Source organism: Labrus bergylta, chromosome 12 (genome assembly GCF_963930695.1).
Source record: "Labrus bergylta chromosome 12, fLabBer1.1, whole genome shotgun sequence".
NCBI classification, from domain to species: domain Eukaryota; kingdom Metazoa; phylum Chordata; class Actinopteri; order Labriformes; family Labridae; genus Labrus; species Labrus bergylta.
The window spans coordinates 15217970-15245360 of record NC_089206.1 but is presented as its reverse complement, the minus strand read 5'-3'; the positions used below and the strand labels follow the sequence as shown (position 1 = coordinate 15245360).

At 41.1% G+C, this 27391-nt stretch overlaps 2 protein-coding genes across 18 annotated transcripts in view; both read right to left on the bottom strand.

Annotated features, from left to right (window-relative positions):
• Positions 1 to 10: 10 nt before the first annotated feature.
• mybpha (myosin binding protein Ha) lies at positions 11 to 19038 on the bottom strand. 9 transcript variants are annotated; one of them, XM_065961603.1, is made up of 15 exons: positions 18775 to 19038; positions 17602 to 17652; positions 17034 to 17147; positions 16703 to 16768; positions 15826 to 15960; positions 15210 to 15377; positions 11809 to 11897; positions 11510 to 11705; positions 11133 to 11272; positions 9919 to 10078; positions 8008 to 8144; positions 3309 to 3495; positions 2937 to 2987; positions 224 to 266; positions 11 to 125 (listed from the first exon to the last, which is right to left on the bottom strand). In XM_065961603.1, the coding sequence occupies exons 1-13, from the start codon at positions 19004 to 19006 to the stop codon at positions 2959 to 2961; spliced, it is 1704 nt and encodes a 567-aa protein (XP_065817675.1). In that variant the 5' UTR covers positions 19007 to 19038; the 3' UTR covers positions 11 to 125; positions 224 to 266; positions 2937 to 2958. The 9 variants fall into 9 exon arrangements, with proteins under 9 accessions (XP_065817675.1, XP_065817676.1, XP_065817677.1 ...); XM_065961604.1 differs by having other exon boundaries at positions 17034 to 17133; positions 17603 to 17652; XM_065961605.1 differs by having other exon boundaries at positions 17034 to 17118; positions 17603 to 17652.
• A 369-nt stretch (positions 19039 to 19407) lies between these two features.
• The window catches only part of LOC109984890 (neuron navigator 1-like), an 81336-nt gene continuing 73352 nt past the window's right edge, over positions 19408 to 27391 (bottom strand). For all 9 annotated transcript variants that reach the window (XM_065961594.1, XM_065961598.1, XM_065961595.1 and 6 more), the window contains 13 exons: positions 26647 to 26831; positions 25897 to 26056; positions 25588 to 25786; positions 25390 to 25478; positions 25196 to 25294; positions 24937 to 25108; positions 23895 to 24160; positions 23648 to 23799; positions 23478 to 23549; positions 23159 to 23364; positions 22959 to 23077; positions 22686 to 22874; positions 19408 to 21944 (listed from right to left, as the gene is read on the bottom strand). In XM_065961594.1, the coding sequence (XP_065817666.1) occupies positions 21849 to 21944; positions 22686 to 22874; positions 22959 to 23077; positions 23159 to 23364; positions 23478 to 23549; positions 23648 to 23799; positions 23895 to 24160; positions 24937 to 25108; positions 25196 to 25294; positions 25390 to 25478; positions 25588 to 25786; positions 25897 to 26056; positions 26647 to 26831 (2004 nt within the window). In that variant the 3' untranslated portion in view covers positions 19408 to 21848. The remainder of the gene's footprint in view (positions 21945 to 22685; positions 22875 to 22958; positions 23078 to 23158; positions 23365 to 23477; positions 23550 to 23647; positions 23800 to 23894; positions 24161 to 24936; positions 25109 to 25195; positions 25295 to 25389; positions 25479 to 25587; positions 25787 to 25896; positions 26057 to 26646; positions 26832 to 27391) is intronic.

Genomic DNA, 27391 nt, shown 5'->3' with positions numbered 1-27391 from the left:
CTGAAAGGAGTTGTTAGGGCTGGGTGGGTGGGGATGATGTTGGTATGGTTTTCTTTCTCTTTCTTCATTATGTACACGCTGACACTTGGACAGCCACAACTTTTTATCTCACCTCCGCAAACACTCTGCACAAATAAGAGAGCAAATAACAGAAAGAGGGTTAAGAGTTGTTTTTTTTCTGAAAGATGCACACAAACTCACACAAACAAACAGACAAACTCACCTTCACACATAAGACCTGGACTTCTGCAGCTCCCTTAAAGGCACTGGGGAATAAAAGCAAACAGAGGGTTTAATGGGGTCATGAGTTGTTCATAATCACCTTCAGCCAGGTATGCTCTGGGAGGAAGTGTGTGTTGATTTGTTCCAGGTTTCGATTGTGTGGTTGTGTGTGTGTGTGTGTGTGTGTGTGTGTGTGTGTGTGTGTGTGTGTGTGTGTGTGTGTGTGTGTGTGTGTGTTTTGTGTATTTTCCATCGCAGATTATCTGGCTTGGTTTCTGCCCTCTTAGCCCATTCTCACGTCTTCTCTTGGCCTGTTGACTCAGGGTAATGCGAAGAGTTTGGCTGTGTGTCAGATCATCTGGAGTCCTTTTTAGAAGTTGTGGAGTGCCGCGCTGACATCACCCTCTCCAGCACACACCGCCCAAAGGCGCTCCCTGCTTAATCCCTCGTTTTCCCCATGAGAGGCCCTCCCATGTATGGCTATGCCTCACAGGACCGCTTGTCGAATCTCTAAAAAAACTCACCAGTGTCATCTATATAGACTCAGTTGACACTTGATGTGAAAATAAGCCTTCGGTTATCTGATTGAAAGTGGATAGCTGTGAATACAGGTGTGAATGCATCCGAGCACTTCCATTATAAATTAAGATGTGATCACCGGAGCCACATCAGGGGGGTGTTCAGGCAGGCATGTGACCCTGTCTGAGGTATGGTGTGAACACACGTGTCCCTGACTGCACTGAAGGTCAATTACTGTAGTGTGCATGTAGCACAGAGATTACATCCATTTGATTTGCTAACGTCAATCAACTCAGTGATGATATTAAAGCCTCATATTCAATTTTGAGTTCCAAAATCACAATAACAAATTTACCTCCATACTTAGAAGTGGAAATGTGTTCACAAATGGTTACTCCTGATGTTTGTTAAACAGCTGTGTGAACTATAACTGATGTGGACGAAACATAAACACAATTTAGGTTTACAGTAAACATAGCAGTGTGTTTTTCAAACAGTAAGATCAAATACAACATTTTCCACCCCCCACATCACACTCTTCGCAACCCGGCTCAGTGCTTCCTTTTCAATGTAGTCAAGGGTTTTTATAGCCAACCGCGCACGTGTCACATCAGTTTCCAAGAAGTCCGCTGGTTGAAACTCGGCCATGTTTCAAATTTACCCAAAAATTAGAACACAGTAAGGTCGTAAATAGAAGAAGGAACAAATCACGACACAAATGCAGTCTACTGACCTGCACAAAATACCCGCATCCGAACTCGGATAAGCAACAAGTATGAGTCAATCCTGTGTACATCTGCTCCTGCTGTAAAATACTCACTTTTATTGTAGAAAAAAACTTCTGTTTAAATAACATTTGCTGGAAAAAACTAGAGCTCTGCTGTTTAAGCTGATATACTTTTTGGAAATAAATGTGTTTAAAATGAAACGTTAAATGTGCTGAACTATATCTGATAACACACATGGTGTGGTTGAGTTTATTTGAGTCGGGTGAGAGAATGTAAAGAGAACAGGGCTCCGATAGCGGACCTGCCTACTTTGGTGTTCTCTGCCAAAGGCCCATCGAGCTCCATGGTGCCAGCTGTGAGCACAGGTCCCACTAGAGGACTTTGGGCCCTCCTGCCGCCCTCATCGAGTCTGTTTTCTGACAGTTTGGTCAGAAACACGCACACCAGTAGGCTGCTGGAGGTCCAGTAGTAGCATGAAACTAGAGAAAACTGTTCCCTCTTTGGGGGTTGTCTTGCTTTGCCTCTCCATTGCACCGGTTATAATTTGCAAAAAAAGCTCGAGAAACTGATTCACAATCAGGTGTGCTTCCCAAATGGACAGTTTGAGATCCCTGAAGTTAAACTGACTTGGTGTTATAGTGTGAGGATTAAGTGTTCCTTTAATTTTTCGGAGCAGGGAAAATTGTGATTGACTGATGGCTCAAACGTTCTTACTGTACATCCAGTTTGTTTCGTGATAATGTTTCACCGTGCCATAAAAAGAAACAGTGGTATGTCCTTTACAGTATGATAAAACCATTATCCTTCTCTCATTCAATTTAACAACCTTCAACTATCCTGTGCATCCTTTTACCAATGGGTTCAGTCTTCTGGCTTATCTTTAGTCATTTCTTTCGATTTCCACCCTCTCTCACCTCGTCATATTTTTAAAGTCTCCCAACGCTCCCTGAAAGGCTACACCACTGGAGAATTTGAAAAAGGCCAAACATTAGCATTGCTGTAAGGGTATAAATAGAAATGCTTAAGCTGTAAAAACATCAAATTTGGTATTCCTGTTTGACTGATATTAATCTTTGCCACGTTATCACATCCAAAAGCAGGGCTTACACTGTACAAGACGCACTGAGGAGGAGGCTGCGTGAGAGGTGAAGGAGAGGAGCGGGCAAGAAGAAGAAGATATACTTTATTAATCCCGCGAGGGGAAATTCAATCTTACACTCTGTTAATGAACATGCTCAACACACATAGGCTGAAATACACACACATGCACAAACAGGATCTGTCTTGAAGTCCAACATAATGTTAGCTGTATGTGTGAAAGCAGTATATGAGCAGTGTTAAATGTTAAAGGGGGTTTTAACACTTGATTGAAGGATATTCTATTTGAATGTAGTGATCAAATGTGTTTGTAAAATGCTTGGGAACAAAGCGTAGTTAACTATCTGGACATTTCGTTCTGATCCTTACCTCTGGAGTTTTGGGTGTTGGTTTATTTCCCCTTCTCTGAAATAATAATCTCTGTTGGGAGAGGAAAATAGATGTTAATTCATGTTTTTTTTTTTTTTTTTTAGATTGATAAAGGTTCTGGTGCCTTAATAAATTTACAATGTTGGCTAAAGAGTTAGCTTAGATAGAGAGTTAGTCTAGATTACCACAAAGATTTTAAACAGCTTGCACCTCACTAACTACCAGCTGCTACTTACAGCTTTATATTAAGTATTAAGCAAAGAATAACATACATCATTTATTTCTACAGCTTGCAGCAAAGTAAATCAGTACATTCATTACAGATTTTTTTAATAGAAACTGGGAATTTAACATGAATCTGTGGATACATACGTTTGACCTCCAGCTTGCAGGACACAGTGGCTTCCCCCTGGGCGTTCTTGGCTCTGCAGGTGTAAATACCTCCATCAAAGCTGCAGGGCTTTCGGATCTCCAGGGAGCAAATGCCCTGGTTAGAGAGTTTACGGAACTTGGGGTCGTCACCGATGACCATCTGATTCTTCAACCACTCAATCTTGGGCTGAGGGGGAGGAGAAGAGGGGACATTTAAAAAAAAAAAAAAAACATTCATGGAACTATAAACCTTAAGATAGATACCTCCAATGATGTCATGATTCTGAAAGAAATGACGAAATGAGATGTGATTTAAAGGTAGCAATTCATTTGGATTTAGAAGATTTAAAAGCAAGACAGAACTGAGAGACGCCCAAGCATGCAGACAGACAGGCAGGCAGAGTGAGAGCACAGTGTGAAGGGTCATCACAGGATTTCAACTTTTTTAACCCCGGCAGCTGTACCAGTGAATACATTTACATGCACACTGACTTTTTACTTCTAAATATGAAAATGTTACCAACCTGATGGGGATCTTTATAAATCAGTTAAAATTAACAAATAAAGTTCATATTAAAAACATGACTGAACTCCATTAATAAACCAGCTACAATAACCATGATGGCATGCGTGTCAATTTTAGGAAGCAGAACACGGACATGATATCATGAAGGATATCATGAATAAGGCCTAATATACAGTATAATGCATGACATTTTTCTGTTGAGGTGTGTGCAATATGCCGATAAATAAAGAGCATTTTGGAGCATTCTGACATGTTTACAGAACATTCAGAGTATATTTTCACAGTTGGGTTTTTACAGTAGTTTGCTTCACACAGCCTCTGGCCTGTTTAAGTTTAGTTCTGACGCATTAAACAAACAAAGTAGCCATCAGTGAGCAAGGCTAGGATCCATCCGATTAAGCATAGATGCATGTTAAAGGGGATATGACTGGAATATTTATTTTCTTTAACCTTGTAACCTGCAGAGAAGGAATGTCTTTTTTTTAAGTGCCCAAACTCTGGAATATATATATATATATATAATATATATCATCGTCACTTTACCGCCACAGTTTGAGTCCAACAAGAAAGAAAAAAACATGATATCTACTGTTTCTCCGTCATCGCTGACTGGCAGTGGCCATTGTGTCTTCGAAAGCTAAGGCTGATGCCAAGCTATGCTGGACGTGTGCGAAAATGGAAGGGGTCGAAGGAGCAATATGTAACTCTGACACATAGAGTTTGAAATTGGAACTGCAGTCCAAATTCAAAACATTAGAGAGAGCTGCCCCCCCCCCCCCCCCAACATAAAGGTGATGTGCATGCAGGTTGTCATGTCGCAATGGTCTAACCTCCCTCCATTTTTTAAAAACATCTCCAATATTTATCCTAGTTTTACCACGCTTCTGCTCATGAAGCTCAGCTTACTTAGTGTCCGATGATAGCGTAGGGTTATTTCAGGATTTAATTCAGTAAATATCGTACATATTGGTCCTTTAAGAGTAAACAACAGAGAGATAATCAGATCCTGCTTTTGCTTTAATATCAAAATATAAGCTCAGTTTGAGCTGTTTTGACATGATTTTTTTCACACCCCTTATATTAGTAAAGTAAAAGTGAAACATGCAAAATTGAATGATACATCAGCAGCTGGTATTTCAACAGAAGTAAATCACTAGACTTTAAACAGTATGTAATTCTTGAGCTGCTCTCTCTAAATAAATATCTATAGATCCTTAGCACATTCATTTCTTGAACCACAATTTACATCCTCATAGTTCAGTGTGCTTCCTAAGTTGAAGAAATGGCTAGAAATTAAAAAGGTACACGTCCATTTCAAAACAAGTGATACAAATATTTGCTATCTGGTCAAATTTGGCATGTGTTCTTTTACAATCTGAACCTTTCAGGAGGCAGACTCAGCATATTCTCAGACGGTGTCTGCTGAGCGTGACAGTTTGGTCAAATGAGAGTAACTTAAGTGTTTTGCCTGACCTCATCAGGTATGTGCTATTCAGAGTCAGTGGCACTCTCTCTGGATTTCTGAGGGTCCAGCTTCATGCAGTGTGACTCTGGTTATTGGATTTCACCTCAGCTGATGCATTTCAGCACAAATTGTTACAATTCTCCAGCACTCGTGTGTAAGACCAATTTAGTTCTGAGTTGCTACTTAAGATTTAAAAATAGATTTTTTTTTATGAGGGTCAGAAATTTGAGTTATTTACTAATAATATCATAAGTGTAAACTGGTTATTAAGATGGACAGATTAACAGGATGATTTTTATATTCAAATGTAACTTTTTTTGTTGCATTTTTTAATTAAACTTAAACTAAAATAAATTAAAACTCATCCATTGCATCCTCTCCCACCCATTGCCCTCTCAAATAGACAAGACGGAATTGAGGGACAGGTTTCAGTCTTGGCAGTGGACCAGTTCTTGTGTATTTGAGCCTTTGGCTGGGAAAATGTTGCTGCTGATGTTAATGATGTTGTTGTAAACTGACACCGGTTAGAAGACTGAAGATGCTGCTTGGTGTTGTTTTTCTTAGTAGACATGCAGATATCAAATGAGTATGAAAGTTTGGACTGGTGCATCGAAGTAATGAGGATTTAAAGATAAAGTATTTGGACTGAATGCATTATTTCTTGAAGGCAATGTTGGTCTGTAATTTGTTTTTCTTCCCAGAAAGAAAAATCAGAAAAAAAACCTCAACCCCACGATGGATCTCTCCATAAAACTAAGTACCCACATTTACAGTCCACAGGTGATGAATCTTAATGACCTGAGTAATCATCATATTATTCGGAGCTGTGAAAAGTAATTTTCCAAACGCCTGTTGATATAAAAGCAGAAGAATGTATTAAAACACAAGTGCACATAAGCACAAGGTTTGGTTGGTGAGTTTTACAGTCTAATGCTGCAAAAACTTTAAACATCTATCTTGTTAACTGTGGCATGACAGTGTGCAATATCTCAAAACATGGAAACACAAGAAGAGTGAATTTATGGAGAGGTTTCAATAGGCTTGCATAGGGATGCACAAAATGTACTTATTCTTGGCCATCAGATTGCAGCATGTTGCAGGAATCAAACAACCCTGTACCACACTTGGCCAAGACAGATAGAGAAACAAACAAACAGCCAGTTTCCTGTTAAAACCCCACAGTCCACAGTTAAACTGCAAAACAACCAAAAATGGAGATAAAGACAATGCAAATCAATCGACTTATTTTTGAATCCCCTTTCCTCCCTCATCTCCCATCACATTTCTGTCTCTGTCTCTCCTTCTGCGTGGATGCCGGTCACACTGATAAAAGTGCTGCACTCATGACAGGTGACAAAAATAGGACCTCCTGCGAAACAGCAACATCTCCACTTAGCCTTAACAGGATATCAGGCTATGCTTCTTATCTTTGTCTCTTTGTTGTCTCCCTGTTTATCGACTCTCTCTCCCTCACCTCTCCCTCTCAGCTCATCATGAAGTCTCTCTCCGCCTCTATAAATGACAACTCTTTATCAGAGTCAGCAGGACAACTAATCACACTGAATGCCTTTCTGCTGGACATCCTCAGCAGGTCCCAATGGGCTCTGGACTCTTAGAGAGACGGGAGAAAGCAGCCTGATAAATGTACTGTAGCACACATACTAACTGGGTGTGACATTATAAGTGTAAAAAAAAGTAAGAAAGAGGGAGGGGATTATGGAGCCAAAGTGAGAAAAATATCAACCATGTATTCAATTAATTTAATTTAATTGTTGGTATCTGTCATTATGTAACGATGTGGTTTAAAGTGATGTGATAAGGACCAAAGGAGGTGAAAGCTGACACTGAGGGATTAACCTTCACATGTATGGGGGTCAAACATGAGTAAACATTCAGAGTATGAGGGTTTCCAGTATGAAAGGTGTCCAATGCCTCTCTTTCCATGGTCCCCTGCAGATAATCAGCGGGTATGTTTTCGCACAGCTGTTGTGGGTACACAGCAGCTGAAGATTGGCTGAACTGGTAGCAGAACTCTAGCATGCTGGTCTTCAGGCACCAACGTCTTGTTTTGACACGTTCAGTGAATGTTTTATGATTCTAAATCTAAACTCAAGGCGTGAATCAGCAATTGGAAACTTTTGTCAAAAGCAGGAAACAATTTGATGAATCTTAGTGCTTACTTAGAGAGTCAAATTTGGGCTCTTCTGGGACAATAAAGCACGATGAGGGCAGCCTGAGCCGCAATCTGTTTCTTTTTGATTTGTCTCAGCTACACCAGCGCGTACACACTGACCAAGCTGGCCTTGACTTCTCTTACCAAGGACAGCTAATCATCTGCATTTACACCATCTGCGTCAGCCAGACAACTGTAAAGATATGTTTAACCAGAGCAGCGGTCGCCAAGAAAAAGTGAGAGACATTCTGAAACTTCACACAGACATGCCAATGTAAGCCCTGCTCCAGCTGTTGTACAGGGGATCTTTACAGTGGTGACACTGATACTCCATCTGAAGCGGTAAACTGCACACTCAGATGATTTATCTAAGGGTTCCAATAAGAGATGTTTAAATATCCAATAACAAATGTTGGATCAAGAAGATAGACTTCCTCTTCCTACGATAAGAAACATATCCAAACGTTTCCTCAGTTTCCTCAGAACAACCAGTCGTTTGTTAAAACACAAGACACACTGATGGATCATCTCTAACCTTTGGACTTCCACGAACAGAACACAGCAGTTTGGTTGTGTATCCCACGGTGGCAGCGCGGTCACTGAGAGAGGTGGTGAACTTGGGTGCCTCGCTGAAGTCGTGCTCAGGGTACTCAGGAGGCTTGTAGTTAATGCCTGTGCACAAATGGAACAGATATATTGTTTCACTGGTGAACACTTCCTGCTATTAAAACAAAATGTTGGCAGCCAGCCATCATACCAACATGAGCTTGTTGGACATACTAACCTAAAACCATTGACATTCATATGGACAATATATGATGAAAATGACAGGCTTGTTATCCACTTTATAACTCCTCCCATAGTGGTTAAATGGAGTTAAGGTAAGGTTACCCAAGTTGGGCACAAAAGTTGGAGTTACCAACATTTCTAGAACTGCATCATGTATCAGTAAGAAAAACCTGTCACTTGATGTTTTAAAGGGTTTGTATTAAGCCATGCGCCTCACTCCAACCAGTAGCTCAGTTGCTGTTATAAACAGATCACTGTGTTTCAGTTAAGCCCAAGTGATACTGGATTTTTGAGGTCAAAACTTGGTGGGTGGGTGTTTTAATGCTCGATCCAAACTAGTTCAAACATTTAACTGTTCTAAACTTCATTGTGACAGAAGTAGCTGGTTGAGGAATTTTGAAAAGAGCAAGAAGTTCAAACCAATCTTGCTTTTCCACTGGCCAATCAGAGTGTGCAGTTGGAGTAAATGTCTGATGGTTGAGTTTGGAAATGTACAAACGTAGTCAGACGCAGACCTCAAACACTATCAGTATTATACAATCAGGATTGTGGGGGAGGAGTTTTCTGATGCTGTTCAACAATCCAAGTAGAGTATGGATGCAGCTTAATGTGCAGCACATCATTAATATAAGTTATGTCTGTTATTAGAGGAGATACCTATAAGGATTGGGCTGTCACATGACTAATTTTTTACTCATGATCACTGAATTTCAATAGTTAATCGCAATAAATCACATTTTTAATTAAATGTTTGAAATTCCATTATTTTGCATTTAACACGTTTTTGTTAGCCTTTTATTTTTAAATAAAGTAAGGAACTTCTGGTTCAAAGGTTACAATGTTAACTTAACCACATAAAAAAGGAACTCATTATGGATCGAAGAATCATTGAGCAATGAAACACTATTTAGTAGGGCTGTCAAATTATTTAAATTTCTAATCATGACTAATCAATGAATTCCAAATACTGTTAATCACATTTTAATCGCATGATTTGAAATTAAATTATTTTTGCATTTAAAAATGATTTTTTTAAGCCTTTCACTTTGAATTGTTCTACTGTCTTAAGACTGAAGGTACTTTACTTCTTGTTACAATGCAAACCTGCATTTATTCTGAAATTAACTGAGAAACTTCCTGTAGAACAAAGGTTATGACATTAACTATGGAAAAAGTCCATGTGTCTAGTATTTAGGTATATAAAATGTTTGAAAATCACAAAATGTTACTATTGTTGTGTTGCTATAACAATAATAGACTGAAAAATATTTTAGATCAGAGCAAACACAAAGCAACACATTAAGCACACTGGCTTACATAAACATTATTCCCTGCAAGGACACAGCTTCAGGTGAGTACAGTATAAACACATAAGAGCAGCATTTGCCCTGCCAGCTGTCTTAATATTGTTAGACCCTCTTAAAATGTATTTCAGCAGCAGCTGAGCACCGGCCAAGAGAGCTACCACTTGTGTTTTTAAAGCAGTGCCAGAGCCATTTCCACTCCTCAAGTGTTCACTTCAAACACACACATGCTAACGCTAACAAGACCCACACACTTACTGCAGCTCATTAAAGAGGACCCACTCGCCCCACTTGTACAACAGCCATGCCTTTAAACACCTCAGAGGAGTTAAGAAAAGAGTACAGAAGGTCACCTGTCTTCTGGATGGTGGCCACCGCCTTGGTGACAGCGCAGCGCTCACTCGTGCCCACCTTGTTCTCTGCAAACACTCTGAAGGAGTACGAGTTTCCCATGATGAGGTCTGAGACGGTAGCAGTGAGTCTGTGGTAGTGGTCCAGCACCGTGAACCACTCCTGTGGGAAGACACACACACACACACACACACACACACACACACACACACACACACAGTTTAACTCAACTCACTTAAGTGCTTCGGCACGGTACAGTTCATGCGCGAGCACAAGCTTGGGTACACAAACGCGGACATCCTTCATTATCGATAAATAATAATAAGCGCTCTGGCTGTATCTGACTAAAATGACTTGAAATAAGCCACAAACTCAGTAAAGTAGCTGTCATGCTCTCTGTGTTTTTCTTCGTTGTGAGGACACAGACTCAACCGAGCGTGCCTTTTTTTTTTTTTGAGTCTGTCTGTCTTGTAAACTAAGCACGCTTTATAATTACGTCAAGCCACGCATGTGTTGTATAACGACGTTATGTACACGAGGTAACCGTGCTCAGGCCTGGTTAGTCCTGGAGCAGTATGGTATGGGACAACATTGCCTAGTGTGAAAGCGCCCTCAGATCCATCCTTTAGCTTTATCTTTTTTGAATGCATTTTACTTTCCAAATCAGTTTTTATTTTCTCTTAACCATAGTGTGTAACAGAATGACTCGAGGAGATAGAAGGCTACATAATACTTCTGAACATTTTCAGTTCTCTCTTGCTGACTTACACCTCTGCCAGATCTCTTTCAAAACCACAAGGCACAACTTTTTAAAGATGTTTAGCTATTTGAAAGACTTTGAGGTCACTTTATCTTGTGATAAAGACTACTATATCCATATTGTTAGTAGGAGAAAGACGTTGGTTAAGAAGTTTAAAAAACAATTCCAAGTTTCATGTTTGTAAATTCATCCAAGTTCTGTAACAGATAAATGATCTCCATTGAGGGATTCTTAACTCCAATAAAGTATCTGAAAGTGTGCAAGACAGGTCTGATCTGATATACAACTTTGGCTAATGTTACATAGTGCTATCAGTACAAAGAGCCACTAATTAAAAACCTGTGTTTAGAAGTATTACAGCTCATTAACACTTCATAATCTTACCATGAATGGACACATTCAATATTCTGACAACACATTGGCAGGATGTATCTGTATGTAGAAAATGTAGCATACCCCTGTCTTCCTGTCTGCCTTCTGCACGGTGTATCCTGTGATCTCTGTGTTGCCGTTATCTTTGGGTGGGGTCCATTCCAGGGCAGCGTTGAAGCCCCAGCTGTCCACCAGCTTCACGCCGGTTGGAGGGCCGGGCAGTTCTGAGGAAGCGCATCACTTTCTTTAATTATAAAGGGTTGAATTCATAACCAGTGTGATCATCAAAGCTAAAATATATATATAAATATATGTTGGGCAGCACATCTTCACAGCAGCAGCTGACAACTGGGCCACAAACTCCGGGGTCAAAGATCATCATTGTTAAGGATGTGATCAAGTCACTAATGTTAGATCCAACAAGGGCAAATAAAAGTAAACATTACGCACGTGTGACTCACCCACAATCTGAATCGTGATGGGGGCTTTGTCTTCAAAGCTTTCCACTTTCACGGACATCTCGTAAACACCGGAGTCGTCCCTCTGAGAAGTGCGAATGAACATGATGCTGTCCTTGTCACTGTTCCTGATGTTGACCCTCTTTGTGTCCAGAGGCTGACCATCCTTCAGCCAGGACACCACAGGTTTGGGCTTTCCCTGACGTATGGGAAAAAGAGGGAAAGTAATGTCTGCAAAAAAAAAATTAAAATTCTATAGTGCTTTGATGTTGGCTTAATCAATCGTGTGTGTATGTGCTTACAAGGAAGGGGATGACCAAGTTGATCTGCTCTCCAACCTGCCTCACAACTCGCACTCTGAGGTTGCGGGGCATTTTGATCTTGGGACGATCTGAAAACCAGTAGCAAAACCAAACTTGTTTTACTCTCTGTTGTTGGGTTTTCTATTTCAATGAGTTGCTCTTTTGCATTGCTTGGATACCTAACTAGCAATTCAAGCTACCAATGCACGGTGCACAAATTGTTCAAAGAACACTTCCAGTATGTGGTCATGTTCGCTCTACACGTCAGCTCAACGAGACCTAAATAGAGCAGAGACAAGGCTGACCAGACAGCATGACCGAATGAGCTAAAATTAACCACTAACTTAGTCCAAACTGTCCAATGATCCAAGTCATCCACAACAAAAAATATGTCTTCACAAATTTCATAGTGAACTTATTGGTATATACTTTAAAAAGTGCTAATTATGAATGGGCACGCGCAGAGAGAAGGAGATAGGAACTCTATGTGAAGATATTTTATATGTGAGAGAGGAAAAGAAGTCCAGTATCTGGGTAGAGACGGTCAAAGAGGAAGACCCTGTGTCCAGCAGCTCTTAAAAATAGCTTTGGTGATGAGACACTTGGACATAAACCAACACGTGTTCACTCCGCGTCAGTCACAAAGAAGCAGCGGGAGAATGTCATCACGTTCAACGGCGGCTGCAGTCTAACATCACAACTCGAAACACTCGAGACCGAAAACTATAGACACCCAAATCTACAGCGATAACTGCTGTGAATAAAATGAAATGGATTTATTTAGCTGTGGTTAGGACTTTATGAGCCATCTTCTGAGCTGCTGCCTGTGTTTGGCCAGGGTGCTAAGTATCAGGAACGGCATCTCTAGCATGTTTGTGCATAAGTAGCAGATGTCTGAAAAGCTCTGTGGGCTTACAGGAAATCTGAAACAACCAAGCTGATACCCCCCATCAGCTTTTTCACCCTGCAGATGCCCCTGCATCTCCACGTCCAATCGAAATCATTCTTCTTGTTCTTCTTTTTTGGAGCAGTCACAATTTCTCTGTCTGTTGTTCCCAATTTAACCTGAATTCTTGCCCACACTTTGTATTCCAACAATTGTCCCCATAACACCACTGCTCATTGTGATATCCAACCACTGTCAGGTTCATTCCCCCATCCAGATTTGGCTCAAACACTAATCCCTGCTAATCAGCACACTTCCCAGCAATGCCTGGATGTGTTCCTAACATTACAGCATCCAGCAGCGAGCGAGTCATCCTGCAAACCATCCATAACCTCGCTTTGTCTCTGGATAAAGTGTCTTTGTGGGGGGCTTTCAGCATATCTAGGACAGTGTGTCTTTATCAGAAGCCTGAGTGTGTAGATGGGTGCCTGGTCAGGACACACAGCTGAATTTACCCCCAACAAGCCACCCAGAATCTATTAATTAGGCTCGGGTTTCTCTTCCTCCATTCAAGCATCAGCTCTAATTGCATAACTCACATTTCTCGACTAAAGTTTCCTGTTTGTCCGAAGCAGTTTGAACCCCGACCAGGATATGCGCTCAGAGACGTAAGCTGTCCTGAAAGTGGATAACTGGGGCACGTCAGCTCAGGTCAACACCTCATCAATGTGACTCAACGCGAGGGCTGATGGAAATTCACAGCTCCAATAAGGAAACAAACACATCTAAGAAAGAAGGACCTGAAAGTGTGACACATTTTATCGGTTGTTCTGGATATTCATCTACGACAAAAAAATATCTATCAAGTTCTGTCTGTTTGCAAGAACAATCATCATATTTTTCTTGTTTACTCCTTTTCTGATTCCCATAGTTCCTGATTTAGACGATCACTTCACCATTTTGTTGTTGCTATTTGGGTACATTTGGGTAATACAAGTGTATACAGAGAAAATGTACCCTGATAACACACTTTTCTGTAGCTTTTTTTTTATAAAAGTCAATCGTTTTGCATAAAAGTTATGAAAATGAAAGAAATGACAGGGCATATATGCTGAAGTTTAGCTTGGTAACATGCTTACGTTAGCTAATCAACACTAAACATGACGAATAGCTGATGCTGATGTGATACGGCATTAGTTTTTATCAGATATTCACTGAGTGAAACCTCCTCAATGTGGTGGACTCAACATGTAAACCAAACTTCTGGGTGATCCATTCAATAGAGTGATATCAGACCAGGCCTAAGTGATTTACAACACTTTATGACTCGTTAGCTATACAAAGTGTTTTTCTCTTGCGTCAAACAAAACAGCTAGAGAGAGACACTGTCATAAACTGAAGAGAGAAAGTGACACTGAGGTCACACTCGCAGTGCTGCAGTCATTTAAAAATGGCAGGCAGATGGTTCGTTAGCCAAACATTTTCCTTTGGGCTGACTCAGACTTCCATTAAATCATCTTGAAGACTGAAGACTTTTAGAGGCGGACTGTGACCCTCTGCAGCACTGATGTTTAAAGTATGTAGTCCAGCAGGATCCTGTATACTGCAGGAACAGTTCTTTTTATGTCTGTGTATTTCTACTGTTATATCAGGTAATTAATAGCTACATAAATGTATTACTTTATATATCAGATTTCTATTCATCCTTTTTCCAATTTTCATTTGATTTCAATGATTCAATGCTCTTTTAATTATTGTCTAAAGGTATATATCATTTTATATTTGTGAAGCACTTTTAAAATGATTGATTTTGATGAGAAATCAGTGAAAAATATTTATTATGATGACGTATTCATTTTTTGTTGTTAGCTTCAAACATTGCGTAGTCCTTAAGGCTGCAACCAGGAAGTCACAAAGGTCCATAGATCTTTCTTTCCCATGCAAGTCTTTATATTGAGAGCAACTAATCATCTTATATCCTAATTTGTCAAGCTTTCAGTAACGTCTGAAGATGTGTTAGTGAAAGAAAGATTTACAGCCAATGAAAGGTCTTGTCAGCACCTGTGAGATTTATGTGCACACATCTGTGCAGTCCATCTGAGCCCACTGCAGTTAATAACTCCAGGGTTGCAACATGAGTATTTTAAGGAAAGGTCACGAGTTACAGCCACCTCCTGATAAAGAGGTTGGAGACAAGGACATTTAGAAAGCTGTCTTAACACTGCTGAAACTGTCTTCTGAGTGAAGTTTTGTTTGAGGCTAGAGAACTGTTGAAGACACCTTTGAGGTTAATAAAAATGAATAGTAGGAAAGATTGCAAACAGTATACTAAAGCACAGCCCCGCATATAAACATTATCATAGCATCTTTGATTTCTATCTAAGAGCTGTTAAGTATATAGTTACAAGGTTTGTCTAAATGCAAGCTCAAACAATTCAGTTTGGGCTGTTTGGACTTCCCTCTTTAGGCACACAGGTGTAAGTGGTCTGTGGAACCGACTTTAGCTGTGACTCACCAACAACCTCGCGGATTGGCACTGGCGCCGCGAGTGTAGCAGGCTCACTGCGGCCACCCGGGTTCACAGCCACCACGCGCACATTCAGCAGGTCGCCGGCCGTCAGATTCTTGATGCAGTAGCGGTTAACCGGGGTGAGCTCCTCCTGAGCAACAACCCAGTCTGTAGCTGTAGGAAAAATCCAGAGTTAGTGTTAGCACATAGATTTTAAAGCAATTTGAATTTAGACTTTACTTATCATGATAGCTCAGACTGCAACTTACTTTTTGTATGACTCTTTTATTATATACTTGCATAACTCCTGAGACGTGTAAAACATCCCTTTATGGGACATGTTTAGTGGTTTATCGCCTGTCGACACAAGTTTACAAACAACCTGCCCATAAGGAGTCAACTTTGGCCGTCACCGTGAAACCTCAGAAGGCCCGCTGTCATCTGGGCAAACGAGCCCTTCTAAAAGTGGTGTCAGAAGATACAGTGACAACTGATGAAATGCAGCCTGCCGTATACGGTCTGGACCCAGCTATGAGTCTATCTGCCCTCTGACACTCTGGGGACAGGTGCAGCCTCTCTCTATCTCACGCACACACACACAAGTTCACACACACAGACTCACTTCCGTCCTTGCAGTACTCAATGGTGAATCCATCCAGACCGGAGTCTCCGATGGTCTCTGGGGTCTTCCATTTAATAGTGAGGCTGGAGTCGTTCACGTCTTCCACAGAGACGTCCAGAGGAGCGCTGGTGGGGACTGAAGTGAGATTCAAGTGGGTTAATAAACACCAGACAACAGTACAATGAGCTGAAAGGACACTGTAAAATTCACAAAACATTGAGAAGCCTTCATAGTCCCCGTTTTTTAACATGATAACATATGCAACTGAGGATTTGTTCCATTATCAATTCATTTGAAGTTGGTTGTCTTCATCCCAGATTTATCATTTTAAAATAGTAAAACATTTCCATCACATTATACTTAGGCGTAACTAAACATCTTCAAGTGTCTCACACTGTTTCATTAAAGGCCATGAACACCAAAATAACCATAAAGAACTGCAAAATCCAAAAGGCAACTGGACTTGCTTGAAATCCTTGAAGATGTTTTGCCCCTTATCCAATGATCCAAAGTATATTTCCTATGACACAGAAGAGCTGTTAATTACCAAAGTGTATATTCTAGAGTCTGAATTTTTACTTGAAACAATAAAAATAACATTGGTCAGGTGATCAAAATAAGCATAGATTATTCTCTCTTCATTATTCTGTTTATGGTTGCAGTCATTTTGTCAGATTACTTAAATACGATTCTGTATCCATTTCAACAAAAAGTCATCACCTCAAGGAGAGTTTCATCAAACAGGCTTTTAACCACAGAGCAGAATACATCTGCAGCTGTTTGATATTCAAAAAATGCTTATTACAGATGTTTCTAAGAAGAAATGTTGGGAAGTATTTGCTGCTTCCAGCTTTGGAAAAGTAAACATGGGAGTTACCTGCAGGAGGCGGGGGCGTGGGGGCCTTTGGCGGCTCCTCAACTACAGCTGGTTCAGCTGGAGCGGCTAGCATCAAACAAGCAGGACGTTAATGTCAGTTTCAGAAACAAACACCAGCAATGAGGACTTGGTAAATAAATATCCAAAACTTCTTTTCCATATAGTTTCAATCTGATGATCCCTGTGGAAGTTGAAAGTCCTCACAGCTGGTGGAAAAGCACGTTGGATAGCACCTGTCTTGCATATGAGATTTTTTTAATGAAGCAGGTAACATTGCTTGCTGTGTGTTTTTGCAGTAATGTTGTTTACTGTTGTGGTGGTTTATGTTTACCGTCTGCTGGAGCATCTGCAGTATCTGCAGCCGGAGCAGCAGCACCGTCTTCAGCAGCGGGAGCATCAGCAGCGGGAGCATCAGCAGCGGGAGCATCAGCAGCGGGAGCATCAGCTAGCGTTAAAATGCCATTAGGAAAGCCAATGAGTGTTTTACATTAAAATATGAATCATGCAGATTAATCAATCAGTTTCAAGATAATTTGATCAAGAAACACTCCACAAAAGCCAGCAGCAGGAAAGAGCGGAGGGACACAGCTTTTGTAACCACAGAGACAACAAATGGATGGTTTCATGACACAAAGACAGACCAGTGAAGACATTTTGAAGACACTGTAAAACTTTGCACAAGGCTGAACACCAACACATGTCAAACAAAGAGAAGCATTGTGGTCCAATAAAAAAAGACACCGGGATCAAAAATCAAAAAACTACATGTGGTAAATGCAGAAAAATACATAAATACATGGATCAAGAGGAAGAAACACAACACAGCTTGTGTTATGCACAGTGGGACACAAATACACATATCATGCTCTGCAAACTGGACGCCTGTGGTGTGTGTTTACCCTCAGCAGGAGCTGTCGAATCCAATCCCTCTTGGACGGGAGTCTCATCAGCTAAAGTTAGGGGTTACATGTTAGCAGTCACTCAAATAAATCCACCAGTGATGTACTTCACCATCCAAGATGTGGTGAACACAATCTTAAACAACTGTTCTAATTCATGTAGATTGAGAGCAAGAGGAGATGTGACCATCTGTTTACCAGGCCTTGGTTGGTAACGTAGAAATCACTGGTGGGTCCAGTAATTTAACCATCATGTTAATCCCATGCAAGTTGTTCTGCTTCTTTTTAAATCACTTTTCTACTTGAAACGTTTTGCGGGACGTCCGCATTACAACTTTTTTTGTAAATGTTGTGAAATTTACATCCAGAAAAAGTAATCCATAACATCCGGATTAACCATGAGAAGCAGAAGAATGAGATATTAGATACATGTTAGCAGAAGATTGTAAAAATAAAAACTATACACTCAGGTCAATTTTATCCCACCAAAATTGCAAAAAATAGCCTGATCCACAGAAGTCCAGTATTAAGAGTCCACTCACACTCTTAACTAAATATTGAACTTTAAAATGCAAAACAGCAATTTCAACTGTGTGGTTTAAAACAGGATTGGGATGACAGCTGCTGCAGCTGTTTTAATACTTTCCTTGGCTAGTCTTCCTACCGAGTCTCATTTATTTTAACACAACATAACCATATCATTTGCTGGGTCATAGAGGCCTTAAATCATATGATATATTAATTCAAGATAACTTGTAATAAATTGACTGGGTGGGCTACATGCAAAGGAAAAGTGAAAAGATGAAGATTGGTTAAATGTTGATCAAATGTTCACATAATTAGTAAAGGATGACTCTGTGGTGGTATATCACTGTATTGTAATTCTCAGATATTGTGTGTTATTTAACTAATATGAACAGTATGGGAAAAGTACAGTCAGTATTGTGCAGTGCAGTTCAGCATCACCACCACAAACCACAAAGGTCCAAAAATGGCTATTTAGTGCAATCAGCACCACTTTTAAATCTCGCGGGACTGTGTGTTAGTTTAAGCTTGGTGTATCTATTAAATAAATAAATCCATCATTCTGGTAACTTGTAAACGCAGTCATGTTTTCTCCGAGTCAGTAACCCCTCACACAGCTATCTTATGTTTCTCTACTCCCTGTGGTACCTGGAGGAGCAGCGGGGGCGTCCTGTGCCGGGGCTACGGGGGCACCATCTCCCTCAGCTGCAGGAGGTGCCGCGGCCGGAGCCTCTTCGGCAGGAGCTGCAGCCTCCGCAGGTGGAGCCTCCGCAGGTGGAGCCTCTACAGGAGCTGGTTCAGGCTCCGGGGCGGGCGCAGGTGCCTTCTCGGCAGCCTTCTTGGCTGGGGACTTCTTGATGGGCGCAGGTTTGCTCGGCATCGTGCTGACAGACGGCCAGTTCTCTGGATGAAGGAGCCAAGAGGGTCTTAGGTAATATATATAGCGAGGGGATGGAGGGGGGGGGGGGTTTGTCAACAACTCCACCCATGTACTGATGATACTCCTTGACCAACCCGCTTAAGACCCAGCAGCATATTTTAGAAACTTTAACCTGCTACGTTGGTTAAATAACAAAAAAACGCTACAATTTGTAAACAGTTATTTCAACAGCAACTCAACCTTCACATAAGTTGTATTTAATACAATTTCTTTATGAATAAAAGCACACACAAAAAAAATGCAGATACAATGGTTACACAGCCTAATAAATGCGTATAAACCCAAGCATTAGCGCCCTCTAGTGGATAACAATTATTTTAACAGAGAGCCGAGACAGGTAGTGGAGTGAAGAATGGCATGACTTTATTGTGTCCTTAGCTCAATGTTAGACATATGGGATTTAATGTGGTTACAGAGACATGCCATAAATCCTTTCTTAGGCCTCCTCCTAAGCCAAGTGCTCCTTCCTACGGGAGGAAGACAATAAATCCACGGAGGATACCTGTTTTCCGCATACAGGTACTGTACAACGCCTTCTCTCAGATCTAGATATAGACATGTTTAATGATTGTTGTCGCAGATGCAGTGACTATTTACAATGTTTACAATAGTGATGTCATGTACAAAAGAGAAAAAGAACCTTTACAAATATTTGCATAAGAAAAACAAAAACAAAATTCTGCTCTTAAAAATGAATAAGAGGAAGATATCCAGTTATTAAAAAATCCCTCCCATGATAAGGTTAAGTGTGGTAGGTCCAATGAAACATAACTTTGGGAAACACATTAAGGATACCTGCATTAACATCACATCTGCTTCCAACTCTGTGAACTGCTCAAAAATATGACATGTCTTACACACTTCAGTTTAAAAATGGTAACAAACCGTTCAGAGGCAGCCCACATTCTTATCTACACAAACATCACCTGAGCTAACAGCTCATCACCAGAGGTCACAATTAAAAACCCACTTTCCTACTCAATCTGGGCATCAAAGTGCGGACATTAAAGTGACATCAGAGTAGGTGAGAGGAAGTGATGATGTTTCCTCTAAATGGAGGCCTCAATGTGGTACATTAAAGCAGCTCAAAGCAGGCCAAATTGTGTTTCAGGCACAGTAACAAGTAGGCATCATGTCTCTACTTTACACCAGCACCCTGTTTGGAAAAGTATGGCAGTCTGAGGTACTTCAGGGTGAAGGGGTCAGGGCTGAGAGGTTTCAGAATATCTCGACTACATCATGTCTTTTTTTAAGCCTTCTCCTTCATTCAAAGAACAGTCAAAGATATGAGCAATAAATACTCTCTGTCATCTAGTACTCTAACATATATTATGTGCAAACAAATGAAAGGAAGGAACATGAGGAAGCCACTTAAAGATGAGTTTCAACCTTCCATACCCCCAGCCCTTACTCTGACAGTAACTTTGAAAAGAGTGAGGAGGAAAACAAGACCTACACTGTAAGAAATGTTATCAAAGATATCAAAAGCAAATGCAATGAGGAGATAAATGGGTGTCTTTTTTTTAACGGTTTTTCTCCTAGCGAAGTTTTCCACTTTCTCTTTTTGATTAGATGAGTGTGAAATGATTGAAACAGTGACGACACATCTAAAACTCCTGTTGATGATGTTAGGTATTCTATAGGCGGTAGTTGATGTGTACAGACGATATTTGACGGTGACTCAGTATAAAATTCTACAAAATCAAGATTTTCAAAGCTGCGTCTTTATCTATCACAAAGAATTATGTGTGTTGAAACCGATATCTAATACACACAAGCATAGCCAGAAATGGTCAGCCGGTTTTGGCAGACTGGATTAACAAGCATTATTGTTTTCCTGTGTGTTGACTTACTGTAGGAGTATTTATTACAGTGACTACTGAGTCCATTATTTTCTTCACAGTCTGATCCTAACACTGATTCCATTCATTTTTTTTTACCCATGCATGTTTGCTCTTGCAGCTTTGAAATCTGACCCACGGTTGACACAATGGCTGAACTGCAAAGAAAGAAAACAAACATTCAAGGCCATTTTCATGGTTGTGATGCCAAATGTGTGTTATATATTGCCTACTGAGCACCTTTGATAGTCAGATATAGCACAGCAGGAGAGGCAGGAAAAGCAAGATGCTGCCTCCTAGTGGAGGTTCTGATGAACTGCACGATTTGACCAAACTGCTCATCCCCCTGTTTGATACACACTCACTGACACAGCCCTCTTAAATCCAATGACCATGAGTAAAAAATAAAGTGCATTTTTGGCTGTTTGTCGAGTGATGGTCCCACTTCTGAGGAATTACTTTTGAAACAGAGCATGCACCTTACAAAGAAACACCAGTAAAGTAAGCACCAGAAGTTGTTTGGGAAAGTTTTGGCCAAGAATAAAAAGAACATTAAGAAGGGGAAAGAACGGGTCAGGATCAACAGGATTATATGTAATATTTTGCATCATACAATTTAGGTCACCATGCACTTGCAGATTGAACAACAACCCATCTGCAGAATAAAGAGAGCAGAGAAATCTTCCCCTGGCGTGATCATCACAGCTTCCTATGAAAGCACTTAATTTATCTTCTCAAAGTCCCGATAGCAGGGCAGAGAAAACCCCTTGTCCATAATCTCTCTGCAGATCCTTTACACTTAGCTTTGCTGCTCACTGAGCACACAGTAGAGTTAACTATCAAGTCTTTCAAGTCTCTTTGGGACCGCACCAGCTGTGTAGGCTTTTATCAAGAGTTCATAGTTCCATAGCTTGACTGACAGTTCATGAGTGACGTTCTCCTCAGAGTGTCGCCTGCAGAGTGGGATCCAGGCAACCCTCCCGCTCCGGAGACTCGATGTAGTTCGCAGATTCCTGGAGCTTCAGCAGCATGGCCATCTGCGGGCCGCAGGAGAGACAGAGAGGAAGAATGAGCTTAACTTCAGATTATGAGATACGTGTGGATATGCTTTATAATTCAGTTATTAGAATGTAAGATCATTACTTTTTCTTCTAAAGTATTTAGAACCAAAGGAGACACCTTCAAGTTGTTTCTTGATAAGACTGACTTTTGCACTTTTGTGTAGAAAATAGTAATGTTTCCTTTGACCATCAGGGGCGCCATTTGCATCTGCTCAACTTTTCAGTGTAGCTGGATAACATTTTAGTTGTATAAGCCCAGCCGCAGTTTATCTGCATAAAGTGCTGCTTCATTAGAGCTGGTTTATTCTTCTTCTCTTAAGCTTGTCACACTTAATGTTTAAAGGGAAGACACTTTGATTGACCGACTGTGAGCCAATAAGAGTCTGGAAACTGAAACCCTACCTTTTCAAAGTATGTACGATGCTGAGCTCTAATCAGAAAACAGGTTTGAATTTGTGTTTTCATCTCTTTCCCACTTACTATACTGTCTTATCCTCTTTGTGAATGGTTTTTGTGGTGTTTACACCAAGATGATACATGAAACCTTCAGACACAGTTTGCTTGGTCTGCATTTATAGATCAGGTGTAATAGTTTTTTTTTTTGTTGAGAATTCCCTTTCCCCTGTTTTATAAGCCTCTGAGCAGGAATGCCTCGAGGAAAATACAATATGATATAATAAGATAATGTAAAACCTGTTTAAAGACCTTCACACTCACCAGTGGGTCTGACTCCAGTGTGCTGGGTGGAGGTGTGTCTTTGGGGGGCTTCTTCTCCTCACTGGGTGGACCTATGCTAGGGGGAGGTAGATGGAAGAGCTTGGACTGATCCTGCTGTGCATTTGGCCACGGGAGGGTCCCTCTAACCCACTCCACTGGATCCTCCCAAACTGCCTTATGCCCATGCACCTGAGAGGACAGATATATTGTAAATAAACAACAACAAAGAGGTTAAGGAGTTAACTTATTTCCAGGGCTGCTAGAGATGTTCACCTTGATGCCGTCTTTGGATCCCTCCTGCAGGTACGGTATGATGGAGTGGTTCCAAAGGTCAATGAACCACTGACTGAACTCTGCCACTGAAACAGGACACGACAGGAAGAAGCAAGGACCTGAGGGAGGAGATATCTCAGTTAAATCAACTACAGCTCCAGATCTAATTAACCTCTTATTGTCTGTCCACTGTCTCTCACCTATGAGGAAGTCTGAAGTGCTGTGTTTCTCCAGGAAGGCGTGCAGGTGGTACCAGAGCTGAGGGACCCAGTCCAGTACGCGTAGGAGGGCCTGGTGGCATGCGGAATCCTGCTCCTTCTCCTGGTAGGCCTCCGTAGCTTTACGATGCAGGTACCTCAGAAGGAACCCATTTGCTGGTTCCACGTTGTTGGAGAACACCACCATCCTGTGTTCATATGCAAGAAATCTGACTTATATTCTCTATGAAGCTGTACTTCTCCTTGTTATTAGACTAACAGATGAGGAGGTATCGTGAATATTTTCAGGCGTTGTGCTTACCTGAAGCTAAGGTGCAGTCCATGGTTAGACAACATCTTCACAGGCTGATTTGACGTTCCAATGATGTAAGGACTGACACGCAAAAAGAGGGAATTACAGTGTGTACTTTCAAACACAAAATCTTATTTGATCTCTTAAGTGAAAGAGAGAAGCTGTTTGAAGTAACTCACCATTTGTGATACTTGCAGGTGAGTGCTCCATTAACAAGCTCAGTAATAGCCGCTGAGTCACTAATGTCATCTATCAAAACAACCAGCGGCAACTCTCCTCCGCTGTCCCTGTCAATCTGATTGGCTAGATCGGACAGATACAACTGCAACTCCTGTTAGAGGAAAAAAGGGGATTTTTTTTTTAGGGCGTCTAAATCCATATATATGTGTATCAAAGTTAACTGGATGACATTGATTGATATCTTACCTTCTGCGTCTGACGATGCATGTTGAAGGTGACGGCAGTGCTGCGACCTACTAGACATGGCTCATGGTCGGCCTCAGACGAGTCGCTCTGGCTGCGCTGCAGGAGGTAGTGGGCTAGGCGCTGGGCTAGGTAAGATTTTCCCGTCCCGCTGGGGCCAGACAGAACCAGACGCCGGTGCTTCAGCAGCAGGCTGATGTAGTGCTGCATCATCGGCTTAGGAATCAGAGTCTCAAACACCAGAGAGTCGACACATTTCTCTCTGAGACCTGGAGAGAGGCAGACACATGAGAGAGAAAGAGGAGAGCCATTTAGGTTTATACATTATTTATTACAGAATACTTATGACAGTGTGTTAGGAACATGGAGATGCTGATGGTTTAGCCCTTTGTGAATTATAAGTACTCAACAATAAATCAAAGGGAGTTTTAAATGTTGGTTTGCGTTATAAAGTTTCACTTAGGGTGAAAAATGTAGTCTTGCTTGAGGGAAGCAATCCATAACTAAAAGTGTTTCCTTTAACTCTTTGTTAAATTGAGTTATCATCACAGGGTGTTTTAGAGTCTCTGACATTGTCTTCAATCAAACTTGTTTGCAGCTGCATAACTGATCATTGTTTCTTTAAATGAGAGCAACAAACATCTCTTTCAAACAAGTGAGAAATTGGCATTACAGTGCAATAAAATAATCTAAGAAAAGTTGCTTCCAAGAAGTTAGGAAACCAATTCTGGGGCACAGATGGTCCCATGTACAGAGACTACAGTCCTCCAAGCAGGCAGCTTGGAGGCCACAGGCTGGTTCAAGTCTGGCCTGGGGCTCCCTTCCCCCCTTGTCATTCCCTTCTCTCTCTCTCTCTCTCTCTCTCTGGTTTCCTACTCTATCATCTGTCATATCCAAGAAAGGCTAAAAGCCCCAAAACATTATCTTAAAAAAAAATAGAAAAATAATCAAAGGAAACCATTTCTAATGAAAACTGATTGTCATAATTGTGAATTATAAACGTTTCTAGTTTGAATTCTATGATCAGTTGAGGAAACTCACTTACCTTTCAGGTTGACAAAAATTCGAGCTGCACCACTGCCGAGACAACGATACGGTGAGGTTTGAGGTTTTTCTCCTCCCATCACCCTCTGGCCGCCCTGTGTCAGCTGGTACTTGAGAAGGGAATCACTTGACAGACCCAGGCTGGATGTAGGGTCCACTTGAGTCAGATAGTCCTGGTAAAAAAAACAAACAAGAAAACAAGTTCTAACAAAGATTTACTGTTTGTTTAGAAGAAGAAAAAAGGACAAGCATTTACTTACCTTAAAGGTCTTAACTATGAGAGAGTCCAGGCAGGCCCAGTCAGTCCTTGCACTGACCAGCAGGGAGCCCAGGTAGAAATCCTGCTGCTGCTTACTGTCCTGTAGAGACAAACAGAGGGAACAGGAGTTTTATCGCTCTGCTGTTTGTCTTACATTATTAGTTATTGTGGCCATTGAAGGTGTTCTGTGCTTACCGGTGCTTGATCTCCAATGCTGACCAGTACTCGTACACACACCTCATCCATCTGGGAAGACAGACTTAACGTCTCAACAGGAGACAAGTCTGAAAGAGAAAAAAAAAAAAAGAAGGGATGAAAAGAGTTTAGAAATATTACGTTCTTTGTTCTTGTGAGTGATTTTATTTTCAGTGAAATTCCTTGTTTTTCTTTTACCTGGATCTTTACAGTCATTCAGGCTGAGGCTGAAGGATTTGTTGAGGGACATGCTCATGGGCTGCCTCAGTGAGGGTCCCAGCAGAGAGGCCAGGCCTGAGGGCTGGGAGGTGGAGGAGGTGGGGCCAGAGCCGGGGAGTTGAGGCTGACTTCCTGTTTTTAAATTGTCATTCTCCTGCTTCAGATTCTCAACTGTTGACTGGTGCACAGACAGTAACAAATGTTACATTTAAATGATAATAACACGTGTATTTTTGATATACTTAGTGATTGTACTGTGGTGAAAATGCAGTAACATGAAAAGCAAACCTCCATGTTGTTCATGGCTTCTCTAAGCTGCTCCAGCTGATGTGCAGAGCTCAAGGCCTCCAGTCTGATGTCTGTCAGCTCTCTCTCTTTCACCCAGAGTTCTGAGCGTAAGTCTGATACTGCTTCATCATTGTCTCCTTCTTCTGTACTCTCCATGATCCTGAGGGGGCAGGATTCACTCATCAGAACCAGACACCTATGCAAACTTAAGTGGACTTCAAGGTAACACCCTGAGGCCCGAGGAAAACAATCTGCTCTTCTAAATGGTTAATTCCCGCTGCCATCAGGCTGTTAAACCGAGACAGGAGTCACTTGGAATGAAAAACTTCTTTGTATTATTGTACAGTTCTTGTGTTTAACCACACAGTGGTTTATAAATGTGATCCCTTTTGGCTGCAGCCTGTACATTCATTCTCTGAATGTAGTCCTAAAATGTAAAGTGCAACACATCTTAGACTGCCTTATTTATCAATTCATTTATTGTTTTACACTTTAACTGTTTATTTCTATCCTTGCCTTGCTCTCTCGTGTGTTGTTGTTTGTGGGGCCACACGGTGGTGACAGTGTGCATGTACTGATTTATTTATTGTCTCGTGTCTGTACGTCTGCCGTTTATCTGTAAATGTATGTATGGTCTGGGTAGACTGTAGGAACCAAGTTGGCCTTTGGGATAAACAAAGTTGCCTGAATGTGAGTTTGAAACTGAACTTTCTGTATCTGAGAGCTTGAGTGAAGTGTTTGTGTACTTACACAGAGGAGGTGGCAGAAGCCGAGGTCTTCAGAGACGAGGACAGGTTTTCTTCTCCTTCGCCTCCCTCATGGAGCATCTTTGGAGAGTTAGGAGCCGAGGAGTCAGGAGTGGCGATTTCCTCAATGTCTGAGTATGTTTTGGAGCCTTTCTTGATGCTGAATGCCTTGTTGAAGGAGCTCCTCAGCTAGAGAGACAAAAGTTGAACTTCTTATTTAAAGCTGCATTTGTTACTCAGAGGTAGAAAAGAAGGCGTTGGGATTTTGACTTTGACACATGCCAAACATTGGAGGAGCAGTTTGTCATCTTGAGAAACACTGGTTTGCTTTCTTGCCACAAGTGAAACGAGGAGACTGTGAAGGACTTTTTTAGAAATGATGTTGGGAGCTGGCTGTTTCCCAATTTCTGCTCTTTTTCGCTAATGTAAGCGAACACATTGTTGATAGACAAACTATCAATACATCAACATAAGACTGGTCAAAACTTTTGCATGAAAAATAATACATGATGTTTTATTTTCCCAAAAATGACAAAATATCCCTTCAAGCTTTCTGATGTTTTCTGCAAATTAGTCAAAGTTAATGTCAGGTTTTTAAAGATCGGCTGGGTGGGTTGGGGTTACGTAGTAAGACTTTACACGATTTTAGATCGGGACAAAAAACAATAATGCATGATGTAAATGAGGAGAAACATGGCATTTTATAAGCTTTTATTAAAAACAGACAACATGTCTGCTGATTGCCACTC

What these genes read in the sequence shown, in the direction of transcription:
- mybpha (XM_065961603.1), bottom strand. Translation starts at nt 19,006, where the DNA reads ATGCCGAGCAAACCTGCGCCCATCAAGAAGTCCCCAGCCAAGAAGGCT. An exon ending in GCCAATCCGCGAGGTTGTTG is followed by an intron (nt 11,898 to 15,209) that starts GTGAGTCACAGC and finishes ACTGGTTTTCAG; the next exon opens with ATCGTCCCAAGATCAAAATG. An exon ending in CTGTTCGTGGAAGTCCAAAG is followed by an intron (nt 3,496 to 8,007) that starts GTTAGAGATGAT and finishes CCTCCCCCTCAG; the next exon opens with CCCAAGATTGAGTGGTTGAA.